This window comes from Quercus suber, unplaced genomic scaffold (genome assembly GCF_002906115.3).
Source record: "Quercus suber isolate HL8 unplaced genomic scaffold, Cork oak 2.0 scaffold_127, whole genome shotgun sequence".
In the NCBI taxonomy this organism is placed as follows: Eukaryota; Viridiplantae; Streptophyta; class Magnoliopsida; order Fagales; family Fagaceae; genus Quercus; species Quercus suber.
Window position 1 is genome coordinate 1344483 of NW_027069590.1, and position 26512 is coordinate 1370994.

A 26512-nucleotide genomic window follows, 5' to 3' on the forward strand; every position below is an offset into this window, starting at 1 on the left:
CAGTCCTACGATACTATTTACACATTTAAAAATTATTTTGTTACAATATTTTTAGTTTTCAATTTTTAATTTTAACAACCATAAATCCAATCTAAACGGACATACTCTCTTCCACGCTCCTTTACCCAAACCCAAAAACTCTTTTAAACTGTTTTCTTTCTCCTTTTTCTCATCCACTGCTTCACTTCTTCCTCATCTTATTTTTCTTTTCTTTTACTTTCCTCCGCACAAAGCCCCACACGCTCCACCACATATTAGTAGAGGACTTCAAGATTTTCAGAACAAGATCTTCAGCCGGGGCTGCCTTGTTCTTGTTGTTGTCTCCAGCTGACTTTTTAAGCAAAGAACGTAGCTTATTTGCAATATCACGGCCTTGAACAAGCTCTTCTATTGCCTTTTTCTTGCTAGAAGGTAAGCTCTCAGGCCAAGTAAACTCCATTGTTGTGTGTGTGATTCAGTGTGTTTTGAGACTTTTGTGTTTTGTGTATATGTGACTGTCTTTTGAGCTTTGAGTCCCTTGTGTTTGAGCTCTTTTTTTACCAGCCAATGTGAAGCAAAGCAAGAGGGTTTTTTGAGATGAGATATGCAAGACGTAAATCAAAAGAAAAAATATAGAGAAGAGAAGAAGAAGAAGTAGCACGGAGAGGCTTGTTCAGAAGATGAGATGAGAGAATATGTGAGGTGAGCTACAGACCTTAATTTATCAAAGGGCAAAATTGGGTTTTCGATAAAATATTTGGCCAATTTAGTAATTGAAAACGGCCTCTCAATGATAATATTTATAAATACACGCTGGCTTTCGCAAAAGCTCTGAAGAGTTGTGGTGCGTTAAAGTGAAGTTGCTTCATATTTCAAAAAAAAAAGAAAAAAACAGGAATTATTTGCTTTACCAAACGCGTGCATTATATATTTGGATTCAAAAAGCACCTTTTGCACTTGAAAAGTACAAACAAGCAGGCACTTAATTTCTTTACGTAATATATTTATTTTTCGAAATTGTTTGTGCAAAGCAATTAATTATGGGGAATAACAAAATCCATATTTTGTTGTTATTATTTTTAGATTAAATTGTGAATTCCAGGTGCATAAATGTTCATGACATAGTTTTAAATTTATTATAATATGGGCATTTAATGCATATATATATATATATATATATTAACCAAAATAAAATCAGTTTTTACTTAAGTTGTACTGGGATTCTATTTAGCTACCGAAAATCATTGTTGATCGTAAATAGAATTTTGACACATATATGAATATCAATGGTCTTTGTAGTCTGACCATAACTGTTTCTGTGCGAATTCCTGATTCCTAAGTATCTTATTACCACAGGCTGTAACTGAAAAAAAAAATGGATAGGGACCATCTCCACGTAGTGATGCTTCCATGGTCTGCCTTTGGTCACTTCATACCCTTTTTTCAGCTATCCATTGCCTTAGCTAGATCTGGAATTAATGTTTCCTTTGTATCAACCCCAAGAAACATCCAAAGACTCCCCAAAATTCCTCCAAGTTTAGCAACTTTCATCAAGTTTGTGGAGTTCCCATTACCCACACTAGACAATAATGATATCTTGCCAGAAGGCGCTGAGGCCACTGTAGACGTTCCAGCTGACAAAGTTGAGTACTTAAAGCTTGCATATGATCGTCTCCAATATCCTATCAACCAGTTCGTGGCTGAGCAATTACCGGACTGGATTATAGCTGATTTTTCCTCACATTGGGCTGTTGAAATTGCCCAAAATTATAATGTCGGGTTTATTTACTTCTCTGTCTTCTCTGCTGCTACCGTTGTTTTCTTTGGGAAGCCACCAAATTATTTTTTCGTTGGTGACCAAAAGCAAGCTTGGCCATCACCAGAGAGTTTGACATCACCGCCGGAGTGGCTTAGTTTTCCGTCCTCTGTTGCATTCCGAGGGTATGAAGCGGTTTGGCTACATGCGGGTATATATACAGAGAATGCTTCGGGGATAAGTGATGCTGCGAGGGTTACGAAGGTTGTCCGTGCATGTAAAGCATTGGCTATTCGTAGTTGCAGGGAGTTTGAAGGTGAGTTCTTGAGTTTACAAGAGAAATTGATGGGAAAGCCGGTGATTCCCATAGGTTTACTTCCTAGACCGAAGGGAATGATAGCTCATGGAAAACGATCTTTGAATGGCTTGATAAACAAGAACCCAAGTCAGTTTTGTTTGTAGGGTTTGGCAGTGAGTGTCAGCTGAGCAAAGAACAGCTTTATGAGATTGCTTATGGACTACAGCTTTCTCAAGTGCCATTTTTGTGGGCATTGAAGAAACCTTTTTGGGCTATTGACGATGAAGACTCTTTGCCATCGGGTTTTATTGACACCACGTCTAGCAAAGGCATGGTGTGTATGGGCTGGGCACCTCAGAAGGAAATTCTAGCGCACCCATCAATTGGGGGATCATTGTTCCACTCAGGGTGGGGGTCTGCAATTGAGATGTTACAATTTGGGCATTGTCTTTCATACCCTTTTTTCAGCTATCCATTGCCTTAGCTAGATCTGGAATTAATGTTTCCTTTGTATCAACCCCAAGAAACATCCAAAGACTCCCCAAAATTCCTCCAAGTTTAGCAACTTTCATCAAGTTTGTGGAGTTCCCATTACCCACACTAGACAATAATGATATCTTGCCAGAAGGCGCTGAGGCCACTGTAGACGTTCCAGCTGACAAAGTTGAGTACTTAAAGCTTGCATATGATCGTCTCCAATATCCTATCAACCAGTTCGTGGCTGAGTAATTACCGGACTGGATTATAGCTGATTTTTCCGCACATTGGGTTGTTGAAATTGCCCAAAATTATAATGTCGGGTTTATTTACTTCTCTGTCTTCTCTGCTGCTACCGTTGTTTTCTTTGGGAAGCCACCCAATTATTTTTTCGTTGGTGACCAAAAGCAAGCTTGGCCATCACCAGAGAGTTTGACATCACCGCCAGAGTGGCTTAGTTTTCCGTCCTCTGTTGCATTCCGAGGGTATGAAGCGGTTTGGCTACATGAGGGTATATATACAGAGAATGCTTCGGGGATAAGTGATGCTGCGAGGGTTACGAAGGTTGTCCGTGCATGTAAAGCATTGGCTATTCGTAGTTGCAGGGAGTTTGAAGGTGAGTTCTTGAGTTTACAAGAGAGACTGATGGGAAAGCCGGTGATTCCCATAGGTTTACTTCCTCCAAAAAGACATGAAGAGACCGAAGGGAATGATAGCTCATGGAAAACGATCTTTGAATGGCTTGATAAACAAAAACCCAAGTCAGTTTTGTTTGTAGGGTTTGGCAGTGAGTGTCAGCTGAGCAAAGAACAGCTTTATGAGATTGCTTATGGACTACAGCTTTCTCAAGTGCCATTTTTGTGGGCATTGAAGAAACCTTTTTGGGCTATTGACGATGAAGACTCTTTGCCATCGGGTTTTATTGACACCACGTCTGGCAAAGGCATGGTGTGTATGGGCTGGGCACCTCAGAAGGAAATTCTAGCGCACCCATCAATTGGGGGATCATTGTTCCACTCAGGGTGGGGGTCTGCAATTGAGATGTTACAATTTGGGCATTGTCTTGTCGTGTTGCCATTTATCTTTGATCAGCCTTTGAATGCAAGGCTTTTGGTGGATAAGGGTGTGGCTGTAGAAGTAGAGAGAGGAGAGGACGGATCGTTTAGCAGGGATGGCATAGCCAAGGCTGTGAAGCTGGCCATGGTGTTAGAAAAAGGAGATAAATTAAGAACTCGTGCAAGAGAGGCTGCTGCAATATTTGGAGACGAGAATCTGCATCAAGTAAACTACATTGGTCACTTTGTTGAGTATTTAAAACATGGGGGCAGTAACAAAATATGAGTGATTACTAATTACCACACTCGTGACAATGAGGAGGGTTTTTCTTGCTCATTTGGAGAAGTACCAATGATATTTGTGATTGACAAACTAGTTTCCATTCTCTATCGTGGCTAGCTCTACTATTTGTGATTAATGTATTCATTTCAAATTTTCCAATAAAATGTTGTTGTACCATTCCAATAGCCATTGCTGCTTACGATTGTCATAGTGTTAAGAGTGATTTGGTCCCCAACATGACATTTATTGGATAGTCGTATGTGTTTGCTACATACTCAATTTTGTGATTTATTTTTGTATAGACTAGGCTCTAAAAGACAGTAAGGTTCAATACTAAGTCCTTTGGAATATAAAGTATGGGTTGGATCTTCTATACCATACTTCAAGGTTCAATATGAAGTGTGCTTATGGAGCAAGAAGTTGAAGAAAGATCAAAGTGTGGAGGAGAGTAGGAATGGCCGAAGGGAGGTTTCAGGTTCAAATCGTGGGTCAGCCGTGACGTGAACTTAGCGAGCCAAATAAAGGGATAAACGCCCGTGGGAAAATTTTGCGAAATAGTAGCTTTTTAGAAAAAAAAAAAAAAAAAAAAATTGGTGCATAGCATGCATTTGAAACTATTTTGTTTGTTAAATTATTTTTGGAACTAGAGTTAGGTAAACTCGATTTTGGGCTGAAACTCAAGTTTGACAAACTCAAGTTCCAAGCAGTGTGCAACAATATTGAATGGAACTTGAGGTTGTCAAACTCGAGTTCCACCCCAAAATCATATATGTATGATTCATGAATTTTAAGAATCATTCATGAATCATACATGATTCATGTATGATTCTTAAAAATGTCTGGAACTGGAAATCTATATATATATTGGTTTCCAACAACTACATAGATTTTCATGCATTATACAGTACAGGGCTTAATAAAGAAAGAAAGCATAGTGAATTAATTAGATTCTCTCTCAAATTGTTATTACAGATGATACAATTGATTATGAGGTCAGACTAAATGATAAACACTGAATGAATCACATTATCAAAGTGACACCATAGAAAATGAAGTGGACTTTGGATGGGCCTATAAGTAAGTTGGCTATTGAATTGGACCCAATCCGTTTAGTATTTAATTAACACTATTTAATTAGTAATTGTTTATAATGAGTTTCCAAAACAAAGTGGAACGCTGTGTTTGTTCACTATCACAATCTTTTATGAACAGGTGCAAATGTGTCTATAAATAGGAGCTAGTCCCTTGTTCATTATTTTGGTTAGATTTTTTCGTTCATGCATAGAGTCATTCAAAGAGAAGGAGACACCATTATGTTCATTGTGCACGAAGATTGCAGTGCTTCTTCTGTGAGTTGTTAATTATTTATATCTTGAGAGGTAAATGTCCATATTCATGAGTCTCAAAACACCACTAATGAAATAGTGTGATGGTTGAAATCTGTCTTAACTAAGAAGATAGTGTCAAACACCAACCTTGATTATATTTACATTTATCATTTTGCATTCATCCAATTTGTAAGTATATTTAATTGTTCTTGATTATTTATGCATTTTAAAGGTATTTTACTTAATAACTTCTTATTGTCGTTCTACTTCACATGATCACAAAAGTAAATTATTTATGTAATATTTTTGCAACACCACCATGTGCCCATTGACCTTTTCCAAAATATACAATCTCTGTCACAATGTAAAACAAGAACTTGTTCCCCCGTGATACAATTGATTGTACTTCTAAACTAAATGATAACCACATGCAATGAACCACCTTTTTAACGCTTAGGATTTTTTTTAATGACTCGTTTGAGTTGATAGGCAAATTGGATATTGTAATGAAATGTTGTGAATTTTGTTGTAATTCTTGCTTTACTTGTGGGGATAACAATCCTAAGTTGGACTTTGGAGTTAACAATCAATCATACGTTTAACTGTTAATTTATTTATTCGGCATGACTATGCTAAACAGGGACTCGAGCTACCATATCGGTCATGAAAAGTTGGATTGAATTTTACCGTATTTGCCATAATTTAAATTGATATCAAAATAGTATTAGATAATGTTTATTAAATATGACAATGCTCAATCCACACATTTTGTATATAATAGATAAATAAGATTTAAAACTTTTCATGCTAACCAATTGAACTACAAAACTCTTAGCAAGCTTAACTACAGGTTTATGGCTTTAAAGCTTTAAATTTCTAAGGATTCAGACAAAACCCTAATTATATTAATCAATGCCAGATGATAAGGACTAATTCTTGACTAAACTAAATTAAATTTTATTTCCTCACCTAATTGTCTCACTCAAGCCTCAATGGCACGTTTTTGTGTATGGTTATGGAGCACTCTCTTTTCACCTCTTGAGCCAAAGGCATAGGCCACTTCCTCCTAGTCCTTCCTCCTCTTTCTATTTTCTAATGACTCAAGGACTTGGGATGATAATGTAAAAGAAGAAGAGTGAACAACCTTTGGGATCTGATCAGAGCCGCAATTGAATTTTCTAGTCCTAAAAATTATAAAATTAGGCTGTGCTAATCATCCATTCATCTATGAAAAAGAGAGTACCCTAATTCCTTCATAAAATAAACACAATATTACTGCTACTTGTGCTCTATTAATCATCACTTGGCACATTAAAATGCGGGTACCACCACAAACCATGCCTCACCTCTCCCATGCTGGTTGGAGAATGGAGTCTTCTTTACCCTCAGTGGGATCAAAGATATCATTATTAACAGTGAAAGTCAATCAAAAGTATAATGACTATAATTAAAAAATTTATAAATTACGTTTTAAATTTAGGACTTTTATAGATTTATATTGTACTAGTAACATTGCAGACATGCATATAAAATGTGTATAATGTTTTTACATTTCTTTTTTTTTAAATGTGTACAACATTATTCACATTTTGTATGTCTACAATGTAAGCTTACATTACTAGTAGTAGTACAGTCTAAATTAAATTTTCCCTTAAATTTATGGTTTATAAATTGTTTCTATTATGGAACCTAAGAATTAGTAATCATTTTTGGAAGGTGAATGAATGAGAGAGGAAGAAGTGAGCTTAAGTATTCCTTACCTTGCACGTGATAGAGAAAGTTTGAAGATAAAAGCACTTTCTGTTGGTACATCGTGAGAACGCATGTTATTTCTTGTTTGGTTGAAACATCTTTTTCCTTCAATAAACTTTGTCTACTTGATTCTCAAAAAAAAAAAACTTTGTCTACTTTAGATTTTTGTTCCTTTAAAAGGTTGCAAGTTATGTTTTTGAAAATTTTTAGTTAATTTTGTTCTATTGTCCATCAAGGACAACCTTCCAGTTTTTTTAAAAAGGAAAAAAAAAATGCTAGCATGTATTTTGTCCTAAATATATTGGCCATGTTTTCATTTCATCCCTAACTTTTAAAAAAACTTCACTCAATTTGGAACAATATAAACTTTTGGTCCATCAAGTTAATGATGAGGTTATTAAGGCCGTTTGGTTGTGGTGATTTGGGGATGGAAAATGAAGAAGGAAAATAGTGGAGATTCTAAATAGTTGAGGCGTTTGGTTGGAGGGTGATTTTGGTGGGACTCAAGTTTGTTTTCTTTAGACCCACTATTTGGGGGTTGTTTTCTCCTTGAATTGGGGAAAAAGTGGGCATAGATGAGAAATTACTCATTTGTCCCTGTCCTCTTCTTGGTTTTTTTTTTTTTTTTTTTCCTCCTTATAAATAATAAACTATTAAATGTTTTATAAGTAATAGGTACATGAGAGTAAATTTATATAAACACTATTTTCTATCATTTTATTATTTTCTCAACCAAATAAAAAAGTTTTTCATCCCTATACTTTTTTACCTCTATCAAACACATATGTGAGAAAACTAAAATATTTTCTATTCCTTATTTTGTTTCCATTTCCCAACCAAACAAAGCTAAGAGTATTTTGGTTGAGATGATTTTGTAGAGGATGGAAAAAATAAAAGAAGGAAAAATAGGAGAGAAAATGGTTGAGATGGGTATTTGCTTAGGAGGGGAGGGAGAGAGAAAATTGGTGGAGCTCGGCCGGCTCACGTGTTTTCTCCTAGAGCCCACCAAAACTCGATCTCCTCAAATTAGGGAGAAAATAGAGGGAAAGTAATAGTTGCAGACTTACAGTCAAATAAATGAAATATCCTCTCCTTTTACGTGCTAGACCTAGTGTTTTTTTTTTTTTTAAATGTGATATTTTCCTGGGCATGTGATCTATGGGTACACTGCTTTTGGACTTGGATTTTTTTGGTTACTTTTTTTTTACATAATTTTTCTTTAATTTTGGGTTTTTTTTTTTTTTTGGTTGTTTGCCACTTTTTTTCTCAATTGAACATCATTTTTTAATAAGGGTATATGAATAATTTTATATAAACATATTTTTTCATTCCTTCATTTTTCCACTCTTAACCAAACATAAATGAGAGAAACTAAAATCTCTTATATTCTCTCATTTTTCTTTCTCCTCCCCATTTTATATTCTCCCAACATTTCCATCTCCCCGACTAAATAGACCTTAAGAGACGAGCTATGAATACACCTACGTCAGCAAATTGTGTAGTGATACCAATTTGAAAAAAAGGAATAAAGGATCACATAGCTTAGAAAGAAGTTTTTTTTTTTTTTTTTTTTTTGAGAAGAAAGACTATAAACTTTCATTAAAGCAAATTAGCCGAAATCAGCTTGGAATACATTCTGTAGGTTTAGTAGAACATCCTCCATCCACACTAAATAACCACTAACATATCTAGCTAGATTATGTGCTATAACATTGACTTGTCTGCGTGTGTGAGAAAAACTTATATTACAAAAGGCATCTATAGTAGTCTTGCTTAAAATGAAGTTAGAAGCTTGAATTTTCGGGATACAATTAAAAATTTTCAAAATTTAGAAACCAAACTGAAACCAACTAAGATATTTCAAAGAAAAAATTATACTTTAGTGTAAATAGAGAATATTATATTATAGAGTGAATTCATAATGAATATGCTTTTACAGAGATTAGCAAAAAGATGAGTAGGAACTTCAAATTTGGATAGATGTTTGCTCAAATATTATCCACAATGAAAAAAGCAGTATTCAGACTTAGCACGTAAGTACTCTAATTGCTGCCTTTTCGGCCTTTGCTTTATTAGATCAATACAGGTACATTGAACCATATAAGTTATAACTCTATATTAAATTAAAGAGAATATCTTTTTTTATTTATTTAAAGGATTGCCCTCCAGTTGTGAGATGCTTAATGATCTCTGACTTACAAAGTTTTTAGGTTCTTTGATTATATTTAAATAAAATTGCCAAATTTTATAATAAAAAATATATAATAATAGATATGCAAATCACGCAAGATTACCCTACCATTTAGTCAATGAATATTAGTCATTCAAAAATTATTAACTAAACATATAAATTGTCTTAGACAAGAAGCATATGTTGTGTAATTACCATGTCATACGACTTATCCCAGTAGATTAGTCAATGCAGACCAGTCATAACACATTCTCAAATTGAGCTGTTCTTACTTCTGGGCATACCCCCTAAGAAATTTTGTTAACTAATTAATTTATAATTACTTAGAGTCTCCTTATAGAATCTATTTGTTTACCGAGAGCAATCGAGTAGTAGGACAGATGTTATAGGTTAAAATTCATACCAATAAAAAAAAAAAAATTTAAGTCAACTCTTTTCTTTTCTTTTTTTAAGATAAATGTTATGTCTACAACAATTTTATAACAAATTTTAAGTGTTAAATTATTACTTGTTGTTACTAGTGAGTAAAAAAGTAATTTCAGTAATAGTCTTATATTAAAACCAATAACAACTTGTTAACTATGATTTGTTATGAAAATTATCTTAAACGCAGTAATAGTGTATTACTCTTTTTTTAAGAGCAAATAAGGTACATAACATACGAGAAAGTTTAGAGACGCAACAAAATGTCAATATTTTTATAATAACCGTATTTTTATTTATGATCAGTCTCGGTCTAATATTTTATTATTTAATTTAATTTTTTTATAACCTATGAGTAACTAATATCTTAACTTTTATAAAAATGTTGTGACAATTGGTTGCATTGATACTAGATAAGAGCATTCACATCAATCTGTGTATAATATAAAAATGTATAAAATTTACACAGTTTTACTTAAAAATAACCTACATCAGTCTGTGCATAATTATGTAAATTTACAAATTTGCTACAACTATGTAAATTTACACAAACACTAACACTATTCATTTTTCATTTAGATGTTTATTATTTATTTACATATCTCGAAGATGAAGAAAAAAAGTGAATGATAGTTATTGTGTATGAAGAAAGATAAATAAATAAATATATTTATTTTAATAAAATATTGTGTAAAATAAATAATCTAATGTGGGATGTTTTATAAATAAAATAATTAAAATAGAAAAAGTATGTTTTTATACTAAAATAATAATAAAAAATTTACACAAGTGCTCTTTGAGAACTCATATTATACATTTTATTTTTATTTGTAAGAAACACCTTGTAAGTCACAACATATAATAATACATCTCAGATGTCACTGTATTCTACCAAAAATACATGTCACTGTCAAAGACCCCCAAGAAATAAGTTAGAAGTAGTATAATTATTCCCGGGTCGTAGGTTGGCCTATTCGGCGGCTTTTTTCTCTTTGAGTTGGACCATCCGCACTTTTTGCCCGCCCGATTCGGAGTTCTGTGGAATGTGGATCAGAGGGGTCAAATCTGTAAAACGATACATTTCCGCGTGATTGCCATTAATGATTGCGATGGATCTCCCCTTTTATTAAGTGTTTCTGCACTTGAGCCCTTAAATTAACTTCTATTTGTAAAATGTCACTCCTAGATTTAGGGATTTCTTGTTAGTTAGTATTTTTTTAAATAAATTTCACTTTAATAATCACAAAGCAAGTTTACAAACGTATAAACTATAAAGAAGTTTTCTTGGTGAAAAACATTAAAGTAATATAAAAAAAAATTTAAAAATACAAATACTAAAAGCATGCCACATTAAAAAAGAAAAAAAAAAAAAGCCATAACCTATAAAATACTGAAAGTTTTTTTTTTTTTTTTTTTTTGGAGAATGATAAAATATTGAAAGTTGAAACCATATGTCTTATGAAAATGTTATATTTTTTTACGTAACTATATATTCAATATAAATTTCTTCCATAAGATTCTCATAATTGGATAATATATGATGGGTGAAGTCGTTGTTCATTAGACTTGGTAAATAAGTCATGTTGGATTCAGTCTTAACAATCAAGTACCTATTAAGAGTTTTTTCTATAGAAAAAAAGTACCTATTAAGACTTGACCCATTAACTCAATATGTGTTGACATGGATATGAGTTGAAGTAAACAGGTTATTAATTATATGATCATTATATGACTCGTATTTTTCATATACAATAAAAAATCAATAAGAAATTTGAACATATTCTTTTCATCTTGCTTTCAACACAAATAAAAGGGATAAAATCATTCAAAATTAAATTTGAAAAATATATAAATATTCAAGGTTTTCAATAGTATATTTTAGAAGTTTACTAGTATGATAATTTCATGAAACTTTAAAAGAAAACTTGGATATAGTCCAAAGATCATCCTAAACAACATTTATCTCCTATATATATATTATTCAAAACATAAGACAAAATTTTGTCTCCTATATTAAACAAACAAACAAACCAAAAAAAAAAAAAAAACTCTCCCAAAGGATTCTTCTTTAAATTTATTTTTAACTTTCAAACAATGTTTATTGGCCAATTTATTATTATTATTTAGTTTTTTTTTTTTTTTCATTACCTTTAGAAGGAAAAAAAAAAAAAAAAAAAAAAAAAAAAAGAGCTTTTGATGCTCCGGTTGAATATAGAAAAGATTGTAGTTTCAATAATAGCTTCTCCTTAAAAAAAATGTAGGTAATTTCGAATATATTAAGAAAATTTATCCATCTATGTATAATTGGATTAGAATTTTTTAGTATCCTTTTTTCAATGAGAAATGTTATGTTCACAACAAATCCTAAGTAATAGATTGTTATTGGTTGTTATGGATAAGCAAAAAAGTAATTTGAGTTGTGAATTCAAATTTGAACTAATAACAACTTACCGCATGTGATTTGTTGGGAAAATGTTGTGGACGTAACACTTTATTTTTCAATACTTCCAAAAATAATTCTATTATTTAAGTGAAAATGATTTAAGTTTAACAATAAGACAAACTGAGGACATAAAGGTATTTGAGAAATTTAAAATTCAAATTCTATAAAATTAACACATGCATTTGATATATATATATATATATCCAAAAAAAAAAAAAAAAACACATGCATTTTGTCCTTTCTATATTTTCAAAACTAATCCTATTATTTCAATTAATGATATGCTAGTAATTATATAATTTAAAATTCAAATTCCACAAAATGAAGTCAAAACTAGGCTTTTAAAAAAAAAATTTAAAAAGAACATTTGAATATGCACATAACACGTATGAAGAATCGAAGATGCTAGTTTTCTATATGATATTATAATGAAATTCACTTTCTAAATGATTCAGATCTTTAAAAAAAATGGATTGGATCCTTTATAATCAATTTCAGATCTTGTAATTGGATTTTAGAAGAAATTAATGTTGCATATGATTTATATGATACGATCATCAAACTTTTTTTTTATTAGAAAGATAACAGGACCGAACTTGAATCAAATTTGAGCTTTAAAATGACCTATTAATATCTAATTGTATGTAGCGTAATTTACAAAACGAACAGTGATAGGAATATGTACTTACTATATTAATAATATGGCTTTATATTTCAAATAGGATGGCAAAGTTGACAAAGATTGATTTAGCATAATCAACCTACGTGTTAATTTTCAATTCACAAATTGGTTATATAAATTTTGCATCACACTTCATTCTCATGGAATTGATTAATTGAACATCAAACTCAACTTCTGCACTTATTTGATTATATTCACTTTGAATTGACCCAAAAAATAAAAGCCTTTGAAGGTGTTTAGAAAAACAGAGATTTGTCTTCATGTTTTTATAAGCATTACCTACCTATGTATTTTTATACCCTTACAAATGAAGAAAAATCACCTTCTTGTGCAGCCCTTAACACAGAGTAAGGCATTGAGATGGGGATCTCTCCTCCATGGTTACAAGCAAAAGCCCAAGCTGCAAATGAATGGGCAAAAGAATTAGAGGCTCTCAAAACATGATTAGTTCTTCAAGAAGAAAAGAGTTTAAAATGGACAGCATGTTTTCAATAATATAATGTCTGTTTGGAAATAACTTATTTAGCCAAAACTGAAATGTTTTTGCTAAAAGTACTGTAGATAAAGTTAAAAGGTAGCTAAAATAGTACAGTAGGACCTATGAATAGTACCAAAAAATGCAATGGAGCCCATGAATAATAACAAAAATAAGCTGAATAGTAAAAAAAATTGGCTTTTTAAGCCAATGCCAAATGCACACACAGTATACAAGATTAACTAGTGAGTGGGGAGGATGAGCATCTAATAAGATCAATGAGATTGAGTGCATCGCTTTCAATGATAAAAATTTTAAAACCTTCCTCTTTTGTATTACCTTTATCCCAAATTGTTGTTCATATTTAGAAAATTCAACTTTTTAAGAGAATATCATTTAATACATTGTTTGTCAATTAAAAATGTACAAATTTTAAAAGAGAAATGTTATGTCCATAACATTTTTACAATACTTTCATAACAAATCCTAAGTGGTATGTTGTTACGAGTTGTTATTAGTGAGGTAAAAAATAATTTTAGTGGTAGCTTCAAATTAAAACCAATAACAACTTAACACCTATGATTTGTTGTGAAAATATTATAGACGTAGCACTTCTCATTTTAAAAGCTATCCTTATTAATTCAAGGGAAAATTTAACGATTGTCCTGAAAACATTGGTTTAGAAACTATTTTTATAAACATTTTTATGGAAAAATGCTAAAGTTATTAATTTTTTTACAACTTTTTTATATTTCTCATGAAAGTGGTATTAAAACTTTTCCAAAATAGTCTATTAATAATTGCCCTAAGGGCATCTGTTAATATGACCCTTAATTTAAACTCTAGAGAAAGAATAATATTGACTTTTTAAATAAAATAAATAGTAAGATAAATTTTTTATTTATTGAGACATTCCAAAATAGAAGAAAGGATCATAAGGGTATAATACTTGGCTAGAATTATAAGATCTAAGAACAAAAATATAGATAGAAATCCACTTAACAAATTTTAAAGATATCATAAATCCACATCCATGAATTTTTTTCTTTTTATTTTTCTTTTTTCGTCTATCATACCAACCTAATCTTAACCGTTCATTTATTATTATAATAATAGAATAACGCTTAAGATTAGGTAGGTATGATACATTAAAAAAAAAAAAAAAATTGTGTACTGCTAAATTCTCCATACAAAATGACAAGTGATTTTTTTTTTTTTAATAAAAGACAAGTGGTTTTTTAAAAGTAAATTTTCTATTAAAATTGGTGTATAACACTAACCTTTAAGAGTTAAATATGAAAATACAAAAACAAGAAAACACAAGAATTTGTGGAACAAAAAGAGTTAAATACTAGAAAAGCAAGGGGTCCAAAGTGCAAAATGAGCACTAGAAATAAAAATCACTAGTGTGTGCAAGTGTGTGTATCTTTAATTTCACTCGGTTTCTTTCCGCTCTTCCTTTCTCATTTTTTCTTTCTTTCTCTCTAGCTTTCCTCCATGTGGCTGTAAAACTAGTCTCTCAACTGCACCTTCCTCGTTACTTCCCACTTCTCATTCTCTCTCTCTCTCTCTCTCTCTCTCTCTCTCTCTTTGAGTCTTCCCCCACCTTTGCTTTGGACTTTGGACCTCAAAAGATTCTTGGTCAGTTTCTTCTTCATGTGATCGGTGAGTTTTTTTTTTTTTTTTTTTTTTTCCCTCTAAATATCTACTGTTCTTTGAATATACCCTTTTGCTTATTTTGCTTCATGGTGTCATGTAAATCTGGTTTAGGATTGTTGGTTTGTGAATTTGTCTGATTATGAAGTTCAATGGTTGAAGTACAGGCACAAGCTTTTGGTGCAGAGTACTGGGTTTTTTTTTTTTTTTTTTTTTTTTTTAATGATTATGGTTGTGGAATTTGGCTGATATGATGGGATTTGGATGTGAATTTTAGGTTCATGTCATTTCTGTTTCTGGTTTCAGAACATATTCTTGTGAGTTAGTATATTCTTGTGAATTTTTGCTTTTTGGTTATTACTGGTGGCTGAGAAAAATGTAGAAAAGATAGGATAAGAAAAGAGAAGATTGAATTTTTATGACTTTTGTTAGGATTCTAAAAAAAAAAAAAGATAACTTCAATTTAATTGACTTAAATAGTTGAAATAGACCCAGTTTTTTTTTTTTTTTTTTTTTCTTGGAATAGACCCAGTTCAGTGCATGATTTAAAAAATAAAAAATAAAAAACAGTAAAATTGGATTGATTTTGGATGCATGAAAGTTTTAGATGCCATATATATAAATACACACACATAGATTCCAACATCAACAAAGCAAAGCTAAGACAGTGACAGCTTTTGGTTATTCATTGTTAATCAGAATATTGTTTTGGACTTGTTTATCCAAGAAAATGAAAAATTCTTCTCTCTCTACTTACTGTGGAAGTCTTGACTTAAGGGCTTGTTAAATCCCTTCAAAGCCAACAAGGAGAGCTGGTTAAAAGAATTGGGATTGTTTCAAAGTTTCTCTGATTTTCTGAGTTTTTTTGTTACAAGAAGCTGATTCTCTTGTTCTCTCAGTTGTTTGTCTTGGCTATTTGTTCATAGTTTAGTTTTTGATATTTAGTCCATAATTGAAATATATGATGGCAGGTTTGGCTTAGAGATTGTGTCTCAGATTTTCTGGGGTAAGATATGGGTGCGGAAGGGTGGTTTCGTAGTCTGTGGAAGACTCCACGGAAGCATGAGGCTGGTCCTGGGAAGGCTGTTATTGGAGTGTTAGCATTTGAAGTTGCAAGCTTGATGTCTAAGCTGGTTCATCAATGGCAATCTTTAAGTGATAAGCAAATTTTTAAATTGAGAGAAGAGATCACAAATTCAGTGGGTATAAAGAAGCTTGTCTCGGAAGATGAGGATTATATTGGAAGGTTGATATGTGCAGAGATGTTTGAGAACATGGTACATGTGGCAAAATCTGTGGCCAGGATTGGGAAGAAGTGCAGTGATCCTAGTTTGAAGAATTTTGAGCATGCTTTTGAGGTTCTAATCGACAGCGGCAATGACACGTATGGGTGGGAATTTTCATCAAGGAAGATGGAAAAGAAAGTCAAGAAGATGGAAAGGTTTGTTGCAGCAAATGCAAACTTGTATCAGGAAATGGAGATTTTTTCAGATCTAGAACAGACTCTAAGGAGAATGAAGGCTAATGATGATTCAGATGGTGTACATTTGCTTGAATATCAGAAGAAGGTTGCATGGAAACGGCAGGAGGTGAAAAATTTGCAACATATCTCTCTGTGGAACAAGACTTACGATTACACGGTTCGTCTTTTGGCAGGATCTATTTTCACAATATTCAGAAGGATCAAACATGTCTTTGGAATTCAACAGATGGCAGATCTTGATATCCAACATTCAAGAGATCTGAATTCTGATTATATCCCACGCAGCCAATCAGTTTCTGGACTGTTGCAATCTTCAGTTCATTCTTCCAAGAATGGTCGTTCTAAATTTGCATCAGGTCCCCTTGGGGGGTTTATGGCTAAATCAGGACCAATTTCAAGAAAAAATAAAACCAACTATTTCTACTCAGGCCCTCTTGGTGGCCCAACCACAAAGTCAGGTCCTATTTCTGGAAAGAATAAAAATGTCAGCTTCTATTCAGGCCCTCTTGCAAGTATAGGAATGACAAAATCAGGTCCAATTTCTGGATCAGATAAAATCAACCAGAAGAAGTGGCAGAGTCATGTGCAGTCACCTGCAACTCATGGAAGGAAACCAACTTCAAAACCAAACCGACTTACTCAAGTTGGACCTTTTAAAGGATGCATGGCTGGAAATAGCTCTCCTGTTGCCAATTGTTATTTAAGTCCGAATGATGTTCAGTCAGGAAATCTGAATGGAGCCAAAGATAGTGATGCAGACATTCTTGCTTCCGGAATAATTGATTGTTCTACTGTATCAGTCTTCAATTCCAAGCGCAAGTTGTTGGATGCTCCTCCTGAAACCCTTGGCAGTGTTGCTTTAGCATTGCACTATGCAAATGTTATTATCATAATTGAGAAACTAGCGGCATCTCCACACTTGATTGGTCTTGATGCAAGAGATGACCTGTACAATATGTTACCCATAAGTGTGAGAGCAGCCATTAGAGCAAAGCTGAAGCCAATCTCCAAGAATTTGACTTCATCAGTTTGTGATACGGTTCTTGCAGGAGAGTGGAGCGATGCGATGTCAGGAATATTAGAATGGTTGGCGCCACTTGCTCATAACATGATAAGATGGCAATCTGAGAGGAGTTTTGAGCAGCAGAACTTGGTTTCGAGGACCAACGTTCTTCTGGTACAAACCCTTTACTTTGCAAATCAAGAGAAGACAGAAGCATTAATCACTGAGCTTCTTGTTGGTCTGAATTACGTATGGAGATGCGGTAGAGAAATCAATGCAAAAGCTCTAATGGAGTGTGCTAGCAGTAGAAAATTTGATGAATATTTGGATATGGATAAGTAGCATCATTTCCAGCTCATGGCAATTAACAACTGAATTCAGAGTACCTTGCAACTGGCTGGCTTCCAGAGTTACATTGGCAAAGATGGAACTGACTGGCTAGTCCATATGAGGCTTCTCAGTTGTACTGAAATAACACTTGATCATTTGCTTGGTACAGGAGAGAGAGCCTACCCTACTCCATACATAGTTTAATACCAAAAGGTATTCTTAGCTAGTTAAGGTATTGTTTGAGCCTCCAAACATTCTTTTCCTTTGGTGAGAATTCCTAGCAGCCAAAAAATGGGCTCCTCTATTTACCATAAAGCATAGTTTGTTATTGGTTAAGTCTGAAAGGTGCATTTACTAGAAATACTCTTTTATAGTAATATTGTAAAAGTACATATAAATGGTGTCTTCCTTAGGTAAGACCTCTCAAGGTCAGGCATGTTTCCTTTTTGAGTGGCTATCTGTATTGATGTAATTACTGATGGTGAGTTTTTTATCCCACATTGCAAATGAAGAGTATTTCACGCAATGTCAGATTCAAATTTTTACTTGCTATAAGCTATCCTTGCATGTTACCTGGTCAACAAGGAGCAGATTGACTAACAAAGCATAGAACTACATTGAATAAGCGTGTTATTTAGGCAGGCTTTTGTTCATACAAGCTGTCTCTTTCCAATATCATAAGATACTTAGATATATAGTTATATACTATATATGTGTTTAACGTTATACATAATTATAGCCAATATATGGTCAAAATTCATGGTGTGACAAAACAATGTTTCTTGACACTATATCACTTTCATGTTCTGAAGTATTGAGGTTCCTTTCTTCTTGGGAAAGATGGGAGGTCAATTAGCTTGATCATAGTTCATTGACATTTATGATTACAAGTTCTTACCCTATGAGCCTTATCCACACTTTCTTCTTCTCTCAATTACATTAAAAAAGGATTACTAGTATTACCTTTACCTTCTTTCTTTCTTTTTTGGTGAATCCGGATAGCGTTAACGAACTGAATCAACAATAGCAGAATTCGAAGGACTACGTCTCTCATAATACAGACCCATAGTGTCATAAAACAAAAGCAAATATAAGTTCATGAGTGAACTATCAAAATATATAATATCCTGATCTAGAGTTAGACCTTTTTTGGCTAAAGCATCAGCACACTTGTTTGCTTCACAAAAGCAGTGGCTCATCTTCATTTGAGGAATCTGGTTGACGAGAGTCCTGCAATCTAGTATTACCTTTACATTCACCTTCACCTGTTTATTTGAACAAGTTTCATTTTATTGCTTGAATTTGAACAATTGACTTTGACACTTAAACAATCAACTAGTGCTTTGAACGATCAACTAGTGCTACCAATTGGCCCTCTACCATTCATACATTCAATCATGTATGGTGACGGATTGCAACTTGAAAGAAATAGCTAGAATATCTCTCAATCACAATACACAAGTCATTGTATTGTATGGACCAGCTAAACAATATTCCAACCATAATACTGTCTGACGACTGATGTTTGCTTTCTTTTATGATAATATTCTTCAAAATTTTTCATGTGTATGAGGTGATTTTGGTGTATCTTGGACTTCTCAACTTTAATTTTGATCACACATTACAGATTCAATTAGATTACAATGCCATGTAATTTTCCAATCTCAATCTAAATTGAAAAACATAAGGCATTGTCCATTAATTTATGTAAGGTGGCGTTTAGAACAGGATAATTCATATTTTCCAGCATTCAGATTCCTAGAAATGTAATGCCTAGAAATCTGAATTCTTGGGAATATAATTATTTCTATGTTTGGTTTGATTTAGAATCTAATAAAAATTCTGAGAATATGAGATGCTAATATTTGGTTTATTTCTAAGAAATTTATAAGTGTGTATAACTCTGGGCATATGCGCGATACATTTATAAACAATCACAACACATGGCGTAAAATTAAACTCCAATTAAAATTCAATTTAGAATTTAATTGAATTTAGACTTTTTGATTTATGTGTCTAATAATTTACTTGACACACAAATTTAAAAATTAGACGGGACACGTGGCGCAAAATTAGACTCCAATTTAGAATTTAATTAAATTTTCTCTCAGTTTTGACTATTAATATATATATATATATATATATATACACACACTAGTATTATGCCTATGCAATGCACGGCTTAATAAAGAATTATATATAAATTTTAAAAAATATATATTTCTTGATAATATAATTAAATTTAATAACAAATAAAATAGTAAAAATATTTTAAAAATTACAGCAAGTTTTAAATTTCTAGAAGTTTTTAGTAGTAAACAGGTTGGGCTTTGCATGGTTTTGGTCATAAACTTATAATATGAATAATTTTATTGAAAAACACTAATTAATGATTGAAGAGAAATGCTATACTTGGTCGGACTAAGAGATAACTTTTACTTATTCAAATAATGAAGCGCTTGCATCTCAAATTGTCAAATTAATATCAACACTAAACATGCTAAGATGTTCATGTTAATTTATGTAAATAAGCATAAAATTAATATCAACATCTAACACCCTACTATTGTATGAATTATAATTAAAATTGACCTAATATTTTTACTTTAACCCCAAGCAATCATCCTGAATAAAATTATTAAAAAAAAAAAAAAAAGTGAAAGAAAAATTCACAATAACACACACATAAATATATAGACACAAAGAAACTCCTAATTCAATAATTACAAACAATATTAATTTCTAAACATTAAAAAAAATCTGGAATTAAAGTTAAAGTAAAGATACTCACATGAAAATTGAATTAACTTTGACAGCAAGGGAGAGGTAGCGAAGTCATGGAGATTTCACATCACCTTAAATATCCATTGTTTTTACGTTACCTTTTTTTTTTTTTTAATATTTAATCAATTTTCTGTCTCCATTCTTTATGGAGTGATGTTCATTATCATAGTTTTGGATGCTCAAATCTTGGTCTTATGGCTACTTGTGGGATTCACACATATTGGAAAACAGATCTTTCAAAAAGTGAATAAGATTTTTGTTAAAATTAATTTGTTAATTTTCATGGAAGATATACAATTGATTCTGAAGACCATAATAAGCATATAAATTAGATCAAAGTTAACAAAAATAACTTAAACAAAAGGCAACCCGTACACAAAACATATTCAGTTTGATGAAAAAAAAAATTAAAAAAAAAAAAGAATTTTATGAAAAAACAAAAGAAGAAGGCAAATACATACATGCAAGTTTCATAGATAAGGTAAATATGAGAAGGAAAGAATACATCAAGAAATCATACAGTCGGAAAAGGGAATCATATACCAAATGGTATATATACCCCCACTTTTATATTAAATAATTTTAAGTTGTGAAAAAATAGATAACTTAATATGAATAAAAAGAAAAAAGAGTTTATGTAATTAAGAAGTTTATGTTAATTACATATTAGTTTTTTTTTTTTACTTTATTCCAAAAAAATAATTATTGTTATTAGATTTTTTTTTTTTTAGTTTACGTTAAAGTTAATAAATATTAGCTATTTTTTTGTTATTTATTCAAAAAAAATTTGAGAAGAAAAAATAATTCTTTTAAATTTGTTACTTTATTATTAGGAAATAGATGACGTAGAATAAATGTTTATTTAAAAAATAATAATACTAACTTTTTTTTGAGAAACATAATAATACTAACTTAAGTCAATAAGATTGTTACTTTATATATATATATATATATATATATATATAATATATATATATATATATATATATATATATATATATATATATATATATTTTAAAAGAAGAAGTTCCTTAGAAAACCTATTGTAAAGAAGTAAATAAAGATAATTTTTTTTTAATCCAAAAACTTAAGTGAATGAATTTATTTAAAAAATTTAAAATGTTTTTTGCAATTTGATGAAGCCAAGCTTCTAGCGCTGTCAGTGGCTCACGTATTGGCAGACGCATGGCAATACATAGCTTGCAACCCAGAGAGGCTGAGCAGCCATCAACTATTGGATCTAATATGCTGCTTCCCTTTGCAGCAACTGGGTCGCCTTTCTCTCTGCCTCTAGACCTTCCTCTGTCTCCCTCCCCCTGATTCCACCATCACCACTGCCCTCACCTCCACCTTCACCACCACCATCAACCTCTCTATCACCATCACCACCACTCTCACCACCACCACCCTCACCCTCTCTACTATCCAAATTTTTTTCTTGGGTTCGTCAAAATTACATCTTTTAGATTATGATATTAATCATAAATGTCATTGCTGGAGTCATTACTGGAGTGGTTACATATTGCATTAATAACGCTATCGGTACACCAGAAGGAGCTGTGAGTACTAGCTTTTTGTCTTACCAATCTTTATATATAGATAGTTTCTTGAATGCAATTCTTGCTTAATCTTGCATAATAACAGTACTAATATCCTTTATATAGATAATAGAACATAGAATTTCTGAGCATTTCACTCAACCGCCGATAATCTAGGTATATGAAAATTTCAAATATGAAGTAATTATTATAGGTTTGAACATAGGAATTGTAGAGATAATTGGTAGAAAAGCAATGGGTCTGACATAAAGCAAGCATGTAAATTGCAACATAAGCAAAATCACAATCCAATAGGATGAGTTAGTGGCAAAGATTGTTCAAAGAGAACCACAATGGTGATGTGAGATGATAGTTCATGGTCTTGACAGCAAAGAAAGTCCAGAGAATATTCACTAAATTTGATCAATGATAAATACTTTTAAGAATCCATTGCCTGTAGCTCTAAACTTATTCTTAGGATAAATTGATGAGATTGGTCATGGAGTTAAAACAGTTGAGTTTCATGGGGATATGCTTATGGGTGTTAGGTCAGTTACTGGCGTGTTCAGTTGAACTTGTGATATTTTACGGATAGAGTAAGGGGTTGGGTTTGCCTTATAAAGCAAATTTATCTAGCCTAGAAATCTTTTATTGGCAAGAACTAAGATGAGGATGATGCAATGGACAGTTGAAGGTTTAACAGTAGAGAATTTCAATTCTTAAGTAATGGAGGTAGAGCCATTGCAGTGTTTGGGATGTGTGGATCAAGATTTCCACACTAAGTTATTTTCTTCTCTAGCTGATGATTAGCTTCACAGGTTTTCAAGTTTTAAACCTTAAAGTTGTATCTAATTGGCTTATATAATATGAACATGGCTTTACTCAAGTGCCCGATTGAAATTTGCAGATATATTAGTCATTAGTATCGTCCCTTTTTTTGTAAGGCCAGAATCTTTGTATATGCAAAACAGTCCTAATTAATGTAGGCTCTACTTCACTTGGTCTTTGTTGTAGACATTCAACGAGAAATTGATTGGTAAGGTTATCGGGGACCTGATGACTCCTGCTCCACTTGGTAAGATTGTCGGGGACCTGATGACTCTTGCTCCACTTGTTGTTCGTGAATCTACCAATCTGGAAGATGCTGCGAGGTAGTATTATTGTTATATATTGTTAATTCTATAATGTACCTTTCTTTTCTTTTTTCTTTTTTAATGTTTTTAAATAGTGTTTTATGTGAATTTGTGAGTGTATATGTTTAGTTCTCTATCACATCATATTTTCTTACAAATTTGTGGTTTTATCATTATTATGCTTATGTTTTCTACAAATTGTGACCACAAACCACATGTATTTTCCCGTCTATCTAAAAAATTGTAATCTTGGCTCTAAAATTTTGTTTCCAATTCCAAGTTGTTGCTTGAAACAAAATACCGTCAATTGCCTGTAGTAGATGGTGATGGTAAGCTTGTAAGAATTTTAATCTCATGCTTTTCTGTTGAAATTTCATTTTAGATGCTTGGCAGCAGTGGGTAGTTTTTGAATGGCATGTTGTTAAATGTGGAAGGTTGGAATCGCTTCAAGGGGAAAGGTTGTTAGGGCTGCGCTTCAGATGAAACGTGCCAGTGAAAAGTCGACGTAGATCAGCATGATTTCAGTGGAATGATAGAATGCAAGTCTGAATAGTTGCCATAATTCATAGATGCGAAACATATGTAACCTTTGAATCACATAGATGCAACAATCTTTCTGATATTTCTTAGGAATCCTGTCAGGTATGTCAATACCAAAAACCCAAAATGAGTTCTTAATTTCATAGATGCGAAACATATGTAACCTTTGAATCACATAGATGCAACAATCTTTCTGATATTTCTTAGGAATCCTGTCAGGTATGTCAATACCAAAAAACCAAAATGAGTTGAAATTAAAAACCCAAAATGAGTTGAAATTAAGAACTCATTTTGGGTTTTTGGTACTGACATACCTGACAAGATTCCTAAGAAATATCAGAAAGATTGTTGCATCTATGTGATTCAAAGGTTACATATGTTTCGCATCTATGAATTATGGCAACTATTCAGACTTGCATTCTATCATTCCACTGAAATCATGCTGATCTACGTCGACTTTTCACTGGCACGTTTCATCTGAAACGCAGCCCTAACAACTTTCCCCTTGAAGCGATTCCAACCTTCCACATTTAACAACATGCCATTCAAAAACTACCCACTGCTACCAAGCATCTAAAATGAAATTTCAACAGAAAAGCATGAGATTAAAATTCTTACCAGCTTACCATCACCATCTACTACAGGCAATTGACGGTATTTTGTTTCAAGCAACAACTTGGAATTGGAAACAAAATTTTAGAGCCAAGATTACAATTTTTTAGATAGACGGGAAATACATGTGGTTTGTGGTCACAATTTGTAGAAAACATAAGCATAATAATGATAAAACCACAATTTGTAAGAAAATATGATGTGACAGAGAACTAAACATATACACTCACAAATTCACATAAAACTCTATTTAAAAACATTAAAAAAGAAAAAAAGAAAGAAAGGTACATCTATTGAATNAATAAGTAGCAATTATGTGTCTTTTTAGTTTACCTCCTAAGTTCGATATGAAGCTTGAGCTATTTTATGTAATGAACCAAGTAATTGACAATTATTTTGCTAAAATCATGGATGGAAAATCTTGTTTTTATTCTTAAATTTGCAAAAGTCAATAATTTGGTGCTTGGAAATTTTTCAATTGGTTGTCAAAAATCATTTGTTGTATTAGAATTTAGAACATCCAACCCAAAAGCAGCTTAAGCAATTATGAGGAGGAATCAATACCTAACAAACATAAAACTCACGAAAATTTTGGAAAAAGTTGTCTAGGAAACTCATAGTATCATCTGCCAAAGATGGTCCTAAGCCTTTTAGGTTATACTAACGAGTGTCCTTAGAGTATTAGTTAATAATCCAGTTAAAGAACGTTTTTATGAGAAAAGGAAAAAAAAAATAAGTAGCAATTATGTGTCTTTTTAGTTTACCTCCTAAGTTCGATATGAAGCTTGAGCTATTTTATGTAATGAACCAAGTAATTGACAATTATTTTGCTAAAATCATGGATGGAAAATCTTGTTTTTATTCTTAAATTTGCAAAAGTCAATAATTTGGTGCTTGGAAATTTTTCAATTGGTTGTCAAAAATCATTTGTTGTATTAGAATTTAGAACATCCAACCCAAAAGCAGCTTAAGCAATTATGAGGAGGAATCAATACCTAACAAACATAAAACTCACGAAAATTTTGGAAAAAGTTGTCTAGGAAACTCATAGTATCATCTGCCAAAGATGGTCCTAAGCCTTTTAGGTTATACTAACGAGTGTCCTTAGAGTATTAGTTAATAATCCAGTTAAAGAACGTTTTTATGAGAAAAGGAAAAAAAAAATAAGTAGCAATTATGTGTCTTTTTAGTTTACCTCCTAAGTTCGATATGAAGCTTGAGCTATTTTATGTAATGAACCAAGTAATTGACAATTATTTTGCTAAAATCATGGATGGAAAATCTTGTTTTTATTCTTAAATTTGCAAAAGTCAATAATTTGGTGCTTGGAAATTTTTCAATTGGTTGTCAAAAATCATTTGTTGTATTAGAATTTAGAACATCCAACCCAAAAGCAGCTTAAGCAATTATGAGGAGGAATCAATACCTAACAAACGTGAAACTCAAGAAAATTTTGGAAAAAGTTGTCTGGGAAACTCATAGTATCATCCGCCAAAGATGGTCCTAAGCCTTTTAAGTCATGCTAACAAGTGCTTTTAGGACATTGGTTAATAATTTAGTTAAAGAAAGTTTTTATAAGAAAAGAAAAGAAAAAATAATTAATATTTTGACAGCTTTTTTCATTTCCCATAAAAGTAATGTCAAAACTTTCCTAAAATGGATTATTAACCAATGCTCTAAGAGTACTCGTTTGCATTTTTCTTATTTTAATACTCTACTTATGGTTGATGTACAAAAAGGGTGATTACGCTAGAAGCCTAGAAGACTAGGAAAGGTAACTACTATTCTATTGAGATAGCATGAATAACTGATATTGAAAATAACAGTTTCATTGACTTCTCAAAGGATTTAGCCTGTTTCCAGCCTAACATTGGAAATTGCCAAGCTATAGCAACTTTTTCCGGTCTTTTCAACAAGGAACTTGTATTGATAACCCACGTTGCAATCAAATACTACCAAGAACACAAGTTCTGTTTCACGGCCCAAAAGCCATTGAGATAATAGGGACACTTTAATTTAACCAACTAGTTCACCCTTCCCAAAAGTCTAAACGTGAGGGGCACTTTCAATTGCATGAGAATGAATTTTAGAATATCAAGTTTGACAAAAGCAAATATTCTCTTTTTGGTGCAACTATCTTAGACACATTTGTGCAACGTTCCTTGGACATTCCTTTACGTAATTCTAACCTCCAATTAAGTGATGCCAATGTCAAGCATAAAAACTTTGAAACGCAGCAATCAAAACAAAATGGCAACAAACAATGTAGGGAAAATCAGACAAGGAAAAAC

At 32.2% G+C, this 26512-nt stretch overlaps 1 protein-coding gene and 2 pseudogenes across 1 annotated transcript; all 3 read left to right on the top strand.

Moving 5' to 3' along the window:
* Nucleotides 1-125: 125 nt before the first annotated feature.
* On the top strand, nucleotides 126-2478 carry LOC112034636 (putative UDP-rhamnose:rhamnosyltransferase 1; annotated as a pseudogene).
* An 8-nt stretch (nucleotides 2479-2486) lies between these two features.
* On the top strand, nucleotides 2487-4033 carry LOC111988713 (putative UDP-rhamnose:rhamnosyltransferase 1; annotated as a pseudogene).
* Nucleotides 4034-14559: 10526 nt separating this feature from the next.
* LOC111988687 (uncharacterized) lies at nucleotides 14560-18140 on the top strand. Its single transcript, XM_024020467.2, has 2 exons — nucleotides 14560-14807; nucleotides 15770-18140. The coding sequence occupies exon 2, from the start codon at nucleotides 15812-15814 to the stop codon at nucleotides 17624-17626; it is 1815 nt and encodes a 604-aa protein (XP_023876235.1). The 5' UTR covers nucleotides 14560-14807; nucleotides 15770-15811; the 3' UTR covers nucleotides 17627-18140.
* Nucleotides 18141-26512: the final 8372 nt, after the last annotated feature.